We start from the raw sequence: 12569 nt of genomic DNA, 5'->3' as shown, positions 1-12569 counted from the left end.
ACAGCCAGCCCCCTCCTTCTCACACACAGCTAATAAGCTCTGATTGGCCACTTGTAAAGTTCCCTGTCCTGGAGGCGACTTCAAGTTGTGTTGTAAGTTGCCCCAAGTCGTGCTGTGATTCATACTCAAGTCGTGTCCAAGTTGCCTCCCAAAGTCGCGCTGGAAGTCGTGTTGCCCCTGTGTGAATGGGCTCTTAGTATCCAGGTTTCATTGTCAAAGCTTAATTGAACAAGCTGAAGTTAGGAGCTGATTAGATACCATGTACAGCTGCTCCAGAATCTGAGTACTCCAATTTTAGTAAATTCTCCCCTTAAAGCCCATTTCACACGGGACGGATCCGTGATGATCCGCCCCGTGAACCTCCGCTTGCTCAGCAGGGATCGCTCCGTTGATCCCCGCTGAGCCGGTGGATGACTGGCGGTCCCTGCACACTGTGCAGGGACCGACCTGTCAGGTCTCTGCTCTCCCCTATGGGGGATCAGATGAACACGGACCGTCTGTCTGTGTTCATCCGATCTGCTCTGCAGACGGATAGAAAAATAGGATTTTCCTCCATCTGCAGAATCGGACGATAGAGGGGACAGATGATATCGGGTGTCAGCAGATGTTCATCCGCTGACACCCGCTATCCCATAGGGATGCATGTATGTCCGTATTTCATCCGAAAACGGATGGATGAAATACGGACATATGGTCCACAGGTGTGAAAGGGGCCTTAGCTCTGGTTCACATTGGTATGATTTGACATGCAATTTGACATGTCAAATCGCATGTCAAATCAGCAGCAATTGCCCGGCAATGGCAACGCCCTAATCGTTACGACGCTGCCAATTTCAAAAAGTAGTTTCTATACTACTTTTTGCGATTTTGGGCTGCGATTTACATTGACATCTGTGCAGAAACCCGCACAGTTGTCTCTGAAATCACGGCCGAAATCGGGATTGACATGCGGGAGTGAAATTGTGTAAGATCAGCTGAACTCGCACGGCTTTATTCCCACAGCTGAGTGTGAACCTGGGTGTTGGTTTGTATTTTTCTAACATATATATATATATATATATATATATATATATATATATATATATATATATATATATATATAAATATATATATTATTCAACACATGTCAATTTATATTTATTTATTTGACTATGTATACCAACATTGACTGTCAAATGCGATGTAATGCGTCATGTCAACATATGAAATCCTTATGTAAGACTATGGATTAAAAAAAAAGAAAAACACAAATTTTCTTATGATGGTATTTTGTTCACCCCTGAACTTGAGACTGCCAATACTTTGTAGTGGAAATTTGACAATGTAGATCTAAAAAGACATTCAGAGAACCCACTAACTTGAGGATACAGTGGAATATAATAACAATAATTATCACCATCATTATATATATTTAACTGCTTAAGGACCAGCCGTCGCAGCTTTACTGCGGCAATGTGGCTTGATCCCGCAAATCACTGTTATTATACATCGTCTTGTACATGGCGATTGTGTAAAAAAAAATAATAATAATAATAATGCCATAAATCTTTCCCCTATTTTGTAGACGATAAAACTTTTGTGCAAGCCAATCAATATACGCTTATTGCAAATTTTTTTACCAAAAATATTTAGAATACATATTGGCCTAAACAGATGAAGAAATTCATTTTTTTACATTTTTTTTTTTTGGGGGGGGGGATATTTATAAGAGCAAAAATTTAAAAAAAGTTTAAAAAAAAAAAAAAAATATATATATTTTTTTTTTTTTTTTTTTCTTAAATTGTTGCTCTTTTTGTGTTTATAGCGCAAAAAATAAAAACCGTAGAGGTGATCAAATACCACCAAAAGAAAGCTCTATTTGTGGGAAAAAAAGGACTTCAATTTTGTTTGGGTACAGTGTTGCACGACCACGCAATTGTCAGTTAAAACGACGCATTGCCATATCGCAAAAAATGGCATGGTCATTAAGGGGGAAAATCTTACGGTCCTTAAATGGTTAATCTCCTAAAAATATTCTAAATATCTCTATATAATCTTCCCGAGCAGCAATGAAACTCTGGGATTTTTAAAGCAAAAATAGATGTGACTTTGTTTATATACAAGTTGATTTAGATTTTTTGGAAACATGGCAATCACTGAAGATGGCCCTTGAAAAAGGCTACCTATTGCAGTTGGGATTCCAACAGGGTAGGTGGCACATATGTAGGATGGAAGTAACTTGTCACACTGACCTTCATACAGCTTGAGCTCTCCCAGAAGACAAAGCCAAAATTGGAAGCATAGTGGGAAATTATGGCGCATGGCTTAGGAATAAGGCACAACATATACTAGTCAGAACATCCTTGGAGAGAGATGGAGAACTGTTCAGCATCTGCTTGTACCCTATACATGAAATGGACAGTGTTAGAAGAAAATCACTCTATCGTGTTGAAGTTATTCTTCTACTTATTGCATAAAAATGTTTAAAAAATAAATAAATCGTTTTTTCTCTAGAACAGTCAACCCCACCAGAATATCCAATATTACGTCATAGGCCTAGTTAAGTTTCTTAGTTAATTTGTAGAAAGATGTGAATAATTACCTTGTCGTAGGAAGCCACTTGTTCCAGGTTAATGTGATTGTGATATTTCTGTGGTGTGTTCGTCCCAGCCCCTTTCCTCCTTACGCATCTGGGATTGCAGCCAGCTGTAGGACAGAGGCAGGGGAGGCTTTATTGTTACAAAGAATCTCCTGCTGGCAGCTTGGGCCACAGGACCAAAACAGGAAGGGAAGAGCAGCAAAGGAAACCTGATAAATACAGGAGCAATGCGGAAAGACACACTTGTATTAAGCATATACACTTTATACACACTTACACTGAACAATGCCCACTCACGTATGTTTAAATAAATATAGGATTCAAATGTATGCACACATTTTTTGAAGTATAATTTTCTATATAGGGGTTTGATTGAGAATGGAAAACTCCAGCTTTTACTGTAACCCCTCACTTATAAGCTCTAAATTGCACTACTGTAAAATTTACAACAGTCCTACATTTTTCATTATAGTCTGTCCCTGACCTTGGTGTCTGTGAATTCCATTAGTGTCTACAATAGGACAACCTAGTTCATGGTGCATTTTATTTAAAGAAACCTGTACTGGAAAATAAGTAGGCTACCTTTATTGAACTCTCCTTTGAAAAATTTTACTTGTCTGACTATTATGTTGATCTATTCACTTTGATATTCCCTGATCCAGAATAAAAATATTAGTTCTGAATTTCCTCTGTTTACATGCTTGTTCTGGGTTAGTTATTTAAAAAGTACTAATTCCACGTGCCAAGTAATTTTAAAAGAAAGTCAGAAAATGCAGCTCCTTTATTTCTCTCAGTATGGATTTCCTAAGTCATGCCACGCTGTGCCCAAATTAATTTTGTTTTTTTTCTTTTTATATTTTTTTTCTTTTTATATTTTTTTTTCTTTTTATATTTTTTATTTAAAATATTATAATTACTCCCAAAATGGTATTGGGGTGGTTAAGGTGCACTAGCCTTTAAAATTCGCCCACTGAAGCCAAGTGCAACTATTCTGTTAATATTAGAAGAAAGTTCCCTAAAGGATTAACTTGCATTGCACTGAAATGGCTAGATGTCATGGAAGAAGCCAAAACATTTTTAAACCACCACCAAAACAATTCCACAACCATTGGTCAGTGACACTTAACAAAATTCAGAAACAATCCCACAAGCATTGCTTGGTGGCAATTTAAACCCCTCCCCTATCATTGGTGCTTGTTAGCATTTTAAATTCACCCAAAGCACAGCCTTCTCTGCTGAAACCTGGAGGATTCAATTAATCCTCCTTCTTCCCCTTTCTCCATTGTAAGAGGAAGCAGCAGCTCTCCAATGTGCGCTCCAAACTACTGTTTATATTTGTGATAGTTGTAAATGGCAATCTTAGCTATCTGTTATAAGTCACACCCCTGGCAGGTTATGTAGGCACACTCAAGATGTGCAATTTTAAGTGAGAGCTTTGACAGCTTGGTTTTCATCAGGCTACCCCTCAATGTGTGATGGACCATTGACCCTATTGGCCCCTAATCTACTTTTCTGCTGGTTGTTGTCAGGTCACGGTCATAGGCGTGCGCACAGGGTGTGCCAGGTGTGCCTGGGCACACCCTAATCACCCTGTGCTGGGCAAACTCCCCCTGCTGCTTGGCTGCAGAGAAAGGGACTGGGGAATCTCTGTCCTCAATCCCTTTCCCTGTCTCAAAGTGAGACATCAGGGGTCTGTTTAGACCCCTGATATCTCACCAAAGTCCCCCAATGGGGCTCCTAAAAAAAAATTTGTAAAAACAATAAAACAATATTGTGAAAAAATATTGTAAGAAATAATAAAACTGTAAAAAAGTAATAAGAACATATAAAAAATAAATAACTGACACCGTGCCCTGCTCTACTGACACAAACATCTGCCCTACTGACATTGTCCATTGCTCTACTGCTCTAATATATATATATATATATATATATATATATATATATACACACACACACATACATATACACACGCACATGTGATTTAGGGTGCACACCCTAATGTAATAGGCTGCGCACACCTATGGTCACGGTCTGCACATTTGTCCCACCAAGGGGTTGTAGAAGAAGGTTGGCTACAGTAAGGAGATGGAATAAAGCCATGGTCTAACATATGGCTCACATCTAAGTCATCTTCACCCAACATCTTAGCACTGGAGACAAATTATAAAGTCCTAACTCGCTGGTACCTTGTACCCGCTAGAGTGGCAAAATATTCACCTAATACCTCAGCTCTTTGTTTTCGAGGATGCCCAGAAATAGGCACATATTTACACATATGGTGGACGTGCCCAGTAATCCAAACCTTCTGGAAGGAAGTCTTCGTGATTGCATCTAAAATATTTTAAAAAATAATACAACCAGATCCATATTTAACTTTACTTAATCTAAAACCGGAATGGTTAACACTCTCTCAATTCAAACTTATGATCCAACTAATAACGGCTGCAAAACAAACAGTGGCCAAGACATGGAAATCTCCTACATTGGTACTAGCAGAAACAATTCACAGAATGAATAATACAATGTCCCATGCTAAGATGGTAGCCATCGATCAAAATCAAATTCCAAAATTTGAAAAACTTTGGCATCCTTGGATAAAACAACAGTTCCTGTCAAACTTCAATGACTCTGTCCTGTTGCCATGGTAACAGATTAAATGACTTACAGAGATACCCATTCTAAGGCTTGAAAGAGAACTAAAAAGAATAATAAACTGACGAGCGGGACAACCTTGTGGACCATACCTCTACCTTTCAACCCTTTCTCTTCTTTCTCTTTCCTTTTCTCCACCTTACGATTACAGCTCATTATCAGAATTTATTTGACCTATATACACTCTACTTGTAAACAATATGTATAGTAGGTATAAATCATTTAAATACCTACAAAAGTAACTAAGGAAATGATATATATCTTTAATTTAGGTTTACGTGAACCCAATGTTTAATATTTGAAATTTCATGATATTTACCTATATAAACCCTACTGTAAAACAATGAGCTTACTTTATAGATCCTTGTAAACTTACTTTATGTATCTTTATAACATTGTATACTCAATAAACTTCTTTTGACAAGGAATAAAGCCATGGATCTGGGTAGACATCAGGACAGGCATGAGCAGGAAGGTAGCCAGGTCCACGCAAGGGTCTTGGCAGGTGGTGAACATGAGAGAAGTCAAGTGAATCCAGGTAAGCAACAAACAGGCAAATGGCAGGCAAGTATTATAGTTCTTAAAGTGGAAGTAAACCCTGATGGGTTTTACTTACTTCTTTTGCCCCTGCAAAGTAAAAGCATAATGTATTCAAAAGCATGAAACATGGGAATCCAACCTAGTAAAAAGGGGTAGTACTCACCCTATATATAAGGGGGGTATAATCAAAATTAACTATAACCAAATTGCAAAACAACAAACAAAAAGACTGTACACATCCAACTGAGTAAACTACATGTTTATTACATGACACTATACAAAATACGCTAGCAAAAAGAATCCCTAACAATCCCCATAATCTCTCAGAAAAGCCCCCACCTAAACTAACCCAGAATTACCCCTGCATACTGGGACAAGATAGCACCACCCCTAGTATGCCAAACGAGGGGTAGGAGATGCAGTCCCAGCAGGCAGCCGAGCCCGCCCTCTCCAAAACAACCACCCCTCTCACTCAAATAGTGGCTCTATTCCTACCAGGGACCAATGTGGACCTGCTCCCAAGGGGTACAGTTTTACACCTTAAAGCCAAAATGGGCATATGAAGCACTGCCTCAATGGAGCTAGGGTGCAAAGTCCTGGTTGATAGCTAGACCTGCTAAACCTGTTGATGTACCCACACAGTCATAGGTCAGTCAGTCAATATAAAACAGTGCTAATCAATGATTGAAGATGCCCTGATATCCAAACAGGCCCAAAGATACTCTGGTGTCCGGATAATTTGCGCTGGTAACACAGATGAGTGGATCAGCCACATGAATAAACAGTCCCGACTACTAATACCCGTTAAAGATTGTCCATGAGGAGATGTGGAAAAAGACAGCAATGGTGGAGTAGTAGTGAACTATGAAGGTAAACTTCTGTGTATGAATGGGATCGCTGTGCACAACACTGAAGAAACTGTCTGCCTGATACATGTCTCTTTAGTGTGAGTGACAGTTTCTTCAGTGTTATGCACAGCGATCCCATGTACACACCCAACATATAGTTAACTCAGTTGGGTGTGTACAGTCGTTTTGTTTGTTGTTTTGCTATTTGGTAACTTTAAAAGTCCTGACAGTGATTCTGCGAGTACCATTGGATGGGATGTCCTTGTAGGGATTCTGCTACTACTATTGGAATTCCTGGCAGGGATTCTGGAGGTTCTGGCAGATATTCTGATAGTAGGAAATATGGGGTAGGTATTATGGAAGTCCTAGCAGGGATTCTGTGAGATCCATAACATAATGTTCTGATCGACTCTGTGCCTTTTGCTCACTGTCTAATGACCTAAATACACAAAAGGGTAATTTTTAAACTGCCTGTCAGATTAACTGCTCCCACCAGCAGCCATTTTACTACAACAGTCAGTAGGGCAAGTAGGACTTCTTATGGCTTTCTTTCAACAATGGCTTTCTTCTAAAGGCCAGATTTGTGTTCACGACTAATGCTGCGTACACGGGATCGGATTTATTGTTGGAAAAAGATATGACGGCATTTCCAACGGGATTCCGCTCAAGTTTTCCTTGCATACACATGGTCACGCAAAAATTCGCTGAAATTACGACCATCAAGAACGCGTGACGTACAACACTACGTCGAGCCGAGAAAATGAAGTTCAATGCTTCCGAGCATGTCGAATTGTTTCCAAGCATGCAAAGAGAATTTTGCACGTCGGAATTGCCACAGACGATGGCATTGTAGGATAGGAACTTTTCCCGACCGAAAAATTGAGAGCATGCTCTCAATCTTTTGCTGATTCTTCTGCCAGCAAAAGACCGATGGAGCATACACACGGTCGCATTTTCCGACGAAAAACTCTCGTCGGTCTTTTGCGGGCCGAAATTCCGATCGTGTGTGTATACGCTGCATTATAGTTGTCCTGTGGACAGATTCTCCCACCTGAGCTGTGGATCTCTGCAGCTTCTCCAGAGTTACCATGGGCCTCTTGGCTGATTCTCTGATTAATGCTCTCCTTCCCCGGCCTGTCAGTTTTGGTGGACAGCCATGTCTTGGTAGGTTTGCAGTTGTGCCATACTCTTTCCATTTTTGGTTGATGGATTGAACAGTGCTCTGTGAGATGTTCAAAGCTTTGGATATTTTTTTATAACCTAACCCTGCTTTAAACATTTTCACAACTATATCCCTGACCTGTCTGGTAGGGGGCTGAATACAAATGCACGTCACACTTTTCACATATTTATTTGTAAAAAAATGAGAAAACCATTTATCATTTTCTTTCCACTTCACAATTCTGTGCCACTTTGTGTTGGTCTATTACATAAAATCCCAATAAAATACATTTACGTTTTTGGTTGTAACATGACAAAATGTGGAAAATTTCAAGGGGTATGAATACTTTTTCAAGGCACTGTATATGCAGATGTCATGTAATCCAAAGAAGAGGCAACTGTAGGGACATTGCCTGGTATCAGGGCTGGGCTCTTAGCACCTTCCTTCTCTGTGTTCAGGCTGCTCAGCTGTCAGATAATTGTCAGTAATCTTTGATCCCTCAGTGGCTCACCTGATTAGCATCATCTGCTCGTAAGTCCCGCCTACAGCCAGCCCTTTCTGGTTATTTAAACCGCCTTATTCATTCCTTTCCTGCCTTCGCCTTGGTTAACATATCTGGAGAATCTCTGCTGTGTTCCTGTGAAAGACTTTGCCCGTTTGACATCTCTTCTGGTTCCTGATCCTGTTCTTCTGCCTCAGACTTCGATGATCTCTGGTTTCCTGATTACTGGCCTGTCTGACTACCCGCTTTGGTTACTGATCCCTGGCTTATGTTTTGACCAAGTTTACTGATGTACCATTTTTACTATTTACTATTATATTAAAAGGTGTGATTTTTACTGCATTTCTGTCTCAGTCTGATACATGGTTCCTGACACCTGGTTTGTAATACATAGTTATATTGGTCCAGATGTATGTTTGCATATACCTGTAGGACTGCTGTGGAAGCGGGGAATCATTGTAGCAGTGGATGCTGCTACAGTGATTGCCACAGTCCTCTGGGTCCCTTACCGAGCAGCTGAAATGCTGCATAGCGACCACAGGCAGTCACTTGCCCGGCATAGCTGCCATTCAGAGAATGCCTTACAATTTTCTTAATAAATGCAAAGCATTCTGTTATTGTACAAGTTGCACCTTCCCGCCTCTCCACCTCATCCAATTAGAGAAGGCTTTCCATTCACTAAGAAAAATACAAGGCAGTTTCTGAATGGCTTCCGCAACAAGCAGGCAATTCTTTGTGGTTACTCTGCAGCAGGATGGCCACTCAGCATAGGACACAAAAGAGCATGGCAATCACTGCAGTATGAGCAATTACTAATATGATTCTCCACTTCTACAGTGGTGCCAGAGGTATGGAATATTCATACTTGCATTGCTCTAAGCTGGATTAATGTAACTATGCAATACAATCTAAATCTGGAGCTGAGCATTAAGCTGGAGTGTCACTACTCCAAATTTAGTGCTGCAGCTAAGCTGTGAATTGTTGCAGTTTCTACATTGGTTGGGTTTCCTTTAAGTTAAGACTATTTACTTCTGCCTGTTGATGGGGAGTGTACATGGCAGATAGAGAAATAAGTAACAATATTACGGAGTTATGAATACTTAGTCCTCTCTGCCGAATTTCTAGCAGGGTTAATGCAGGTGATTCATGTTGGGGACTGATAAAAAATATTTGGGGTTGAGGAAGGTCTTTGTCCTTCAAGGCTTTTTCCTGTGAGGTTGTGCTGGCGGTTTTCACCCCTCAGACTTGTTTCTTGAAAAGGGTCTTGGCTGCAAGGGGAGCCTGAGCCTGGGCCTAGGTAATGTATGTTGCCTTGCTGAAAGATACATCCAGAAAGAGTGGAGCAAGAAAATGGCTACCTGTGTGAAGCCTCTTGGGAAGAGGCTTCACTGCTGAATAGTGTCCTGAAGTGCTGGGTAAAATCTGCTGCCGGTGAACATTGCAGGAAGTTCTGGTTGCTTATCCTATAAGGTACTTGTGTTGGCTGGTTGTGCCTAACAGGCTACCAATATAAATTGCCTGCATTGTCTAAAAGGCCTATAGCCTATATTAACTGTTGCTATAAGAAAAGCTACATTTGCCCATTTTTGAACATCCTCTGCCCTTATCATTTCTCCTTGACCTTATTGCACTTTACTAAACACTTTTATCATACTAAAGTGACTAGCACCCAATTCTTTTCACTCCACTAAAAGTTAAAGATTCCACCCTGAGAGTTGAAATGCTTGCCCACCAAGATACCCAGAAGTCATTCTCATTATGGATGATCTGAGTGTTTAGTCCGAATGTAAGTTCAGACTAAGCACTCACTGTTCAAACATTTGTTTAAATGCCAAATATGACATCTTTGAGTTGTCAATAGTTGCTAAGGGAACAGTGGGTGTTTGCACCCGCCATGTTCTTATGAACCACTGACATAACCTGGCCCAATCACTTACATGGCCACAAATCCCTAGCCACGTAAGCAAAGGGGTGGGGAAAGGGGGTGACATCATTGCCCTCGGTTACTGCCAGGCGTTGTGCTTGAACTGGATCCCTCCCCTTTTCCTGGCATGCTAGGCTGCATGCTTGGATGAGTGTCTGTTATAGATTTTTTGGGGGAGAACCACACTCTGTTGAGCACAGTGAGGAAAGATGTGAGAGCTGATTGGAGGGAAGGGACACACCCTCTTCACACAGCACAGAGAAACAGAGCCAAGGTTGTCAATCAACTGGAGCTCCATCCCCTGTCACCTTTTTTTCTCTTGGTGTCAGGAAAACTTGTCAGAAGTGATTCATGCTGATGGCAGAGGAACGGACAGCAGATAGAAATGACAGTTAGCAGAAGGTTTTCTTTGTGTGTTTGTTGGGTATATATAGGGGAGGTGATCAACTAAAAAGATGTGCCAGTGGAGGGTAATATATAGTAAATATATTGCAACAAAGTTAGGTACAGTAGGATTTTAAATACCCCTCCAGTGATCACACAAGTACACTTATGTAAGAAAAAATATGTACAAAATATTTATTTTAATAATAAAATATTAAAAACTCATGTCAAATTGTGATGGCTTGCATACTGATACCAGAAAAACATTATCCACTACAAACATGTATAGCTGTTTGTCAAGATGAGAAACTAGGGTCAGCGTGTTTTGCGGAAGTCACCGCTTCTTCAGGACCTCCTAGCCTCTAGAGATCTGCGCTATAACCGAATGACGGCTACAGTGCGGACCTGCTTTGCCGGGACTACCTCCATTGATGTCGTCCCGTGCACGAGCGGCCCCGTGCACGGCGCACTCTGTGATCAGTGAGTCTATGGGACTCGGCTGATCACAGATCGGAGTGAGGGGTCGATCCCGACCCCTTACCACATGATCAGCTGTCAGCCAATGATCAGCCAATGAGCTGATCATGTGACATCAACAGAGCCGGTAATAGGCTATTTTTTATCCTCGCGCTGACAGCGTGAGGAGAAAAAAAAAGACGATCACCGGCGGCCGTGAGAGGGACATCGGTCTCTATCACGTCAAGCACCACTAGATCATCAGTGCCCACCTGTGCCCTCTGCCAGTGCCACCTAGCAACAGGCAGCAGTGCCGCCTACCAGTGCCCACCAGCGCCACCCATCAGTGCCCACAGTGCCACCCATCAGTGCCACCCATCAGTGTCCACAGTGCCACTCATCAGTGCCCACAGTGCCACCTATCAGTGCCCACAATCAGTGCCTCAACAACAGTGCTCCACATCAGTGCCACCTATCAGTGCCCATCAGTGTGACCTACCAGTGCCCATCAGTGCCGCCCATCAGTGCCGCCCATCAGTGCCCATCAGTGCCGCTCATCAGTGCCACCTATCAGTGGTACCTATCAGTGCCCGTCAGTGCCACCCATCCGTGCCACCCATCAGGGCCCATCAGTGGCCATCAGTGCCGCCTTATCTGTGCCCATCAGTGACGCCCCTTCTGTCCCCATCAGTGCCGCTTTATCTGTGCCTATCAGCGCCGCCTTAACTGTGCCTATCAGTGCCGCCTTAACTGTGCCTGTCAGTTCCGCCTTAAATGTGCCTATCCGTGCCCATCAGTGCAGCCTATCAGTGCCCACCAGTGCTGCCTCATCAGCGCATATCAATGAAGGAGAAAAATTACCTGTTTGCAAAATTTTGTAACAAACTATGAAACATGATTTTTTTTTTTTTCAAAATTTTACATCTTTTTTTGTTTGTTTAGCAAAAAATAAAAATCCCAGCTGTGATTAAATACTACCAAAAGAAAGCTCTATTTGTGGGAAAAAAAATAGCGCTGAAATAGCACTGAAAGCTGAAAATTGGTCTGGGCAGGAGGGGGGTTTAAGTGCCCAGTAAGCAAGTGGTTAAATGTACATGATCACACAAGTGGATTCTAAGAACAATATATAAATATGAATATAATTTGCAAAACATCAAAAAATAATTTCATTTATTTATAATAATCATTGGGTCAGGGAAAGAAACAAAGTACCTATCCTCAAGCAGTGACTGAGAGCAAGGGAGGGGGAGAAAGAAAACATTATATCTAAATATGATACCTTTTTCAGGGATTTCAATTTATATACTTTTCATGCATCTTGCAACTAGAATAACAGTATACAGAAATGTACTGGTGGGATATCCAGCGAGGTACAGTCTCGCCAGCCCATGGGAGAAAGATCATCCCCACAGGAGATGTAAAAAATAGGGAGCAAATGACAATAGCTGGCTAAAATTGGGAGCAATTATGTGAATATATTAGGGAGTGTCCTCAATATGTGGGAAAAAAAAAGAAAAAAA

The 12569-nt window shown here is 41.3% G+C and overlaps 1 protein-coding gene across 1 annotated transcript in view; it reads right to left on the bottom strand.

Annotated features, from left to right (window-relative positions):
• LOC141145238 (immunoglobulin superfamily member 1-like) overlaps positions 1 to 2700 on the bottom strand; it is a 54542-nt gene extending 51842 nt beyond the window's left edge. Inside the window, exons 1-2 of the mRNA XM_073631753.1 lie at positions 2582 to 2700; positions 2232 to 2382 (exon numbers count right to left, since the gene is read on the bottom strand). Of these exons, the coding sequence (XP_073487854.1) occupies positions 2232 to 2301 (70 nt within the window). The 5' untranslated portion in view covers positions 2302 to 2382; positions 2582 to 2700. The remainder of the gene's footprint in view (positions 1 to 2231; positions 2383 to 2581) is intronic.
• Between the last annotated feature and the right edge of the window lie 9869 nt (positions 2701 to 12569).

Source organism: Aquarana catesbeiana, linkage group LG01, assembly GCF_042186555.1.
Source record: "Aquarana catesbeiana isolate 2022-GZ linkage group LG01, ASM4218655v1, whole genome shotgun sequence".
Taxonomy (NCBI): Eukaryota; Metazoa; Chordata; class Amphibia; order Anura; family Ranidae; genus Aquarana; species Aquarana catesbeiana.
This window is presented reverse-complemented; position numbering and strand designations above follow the sequence as displayed.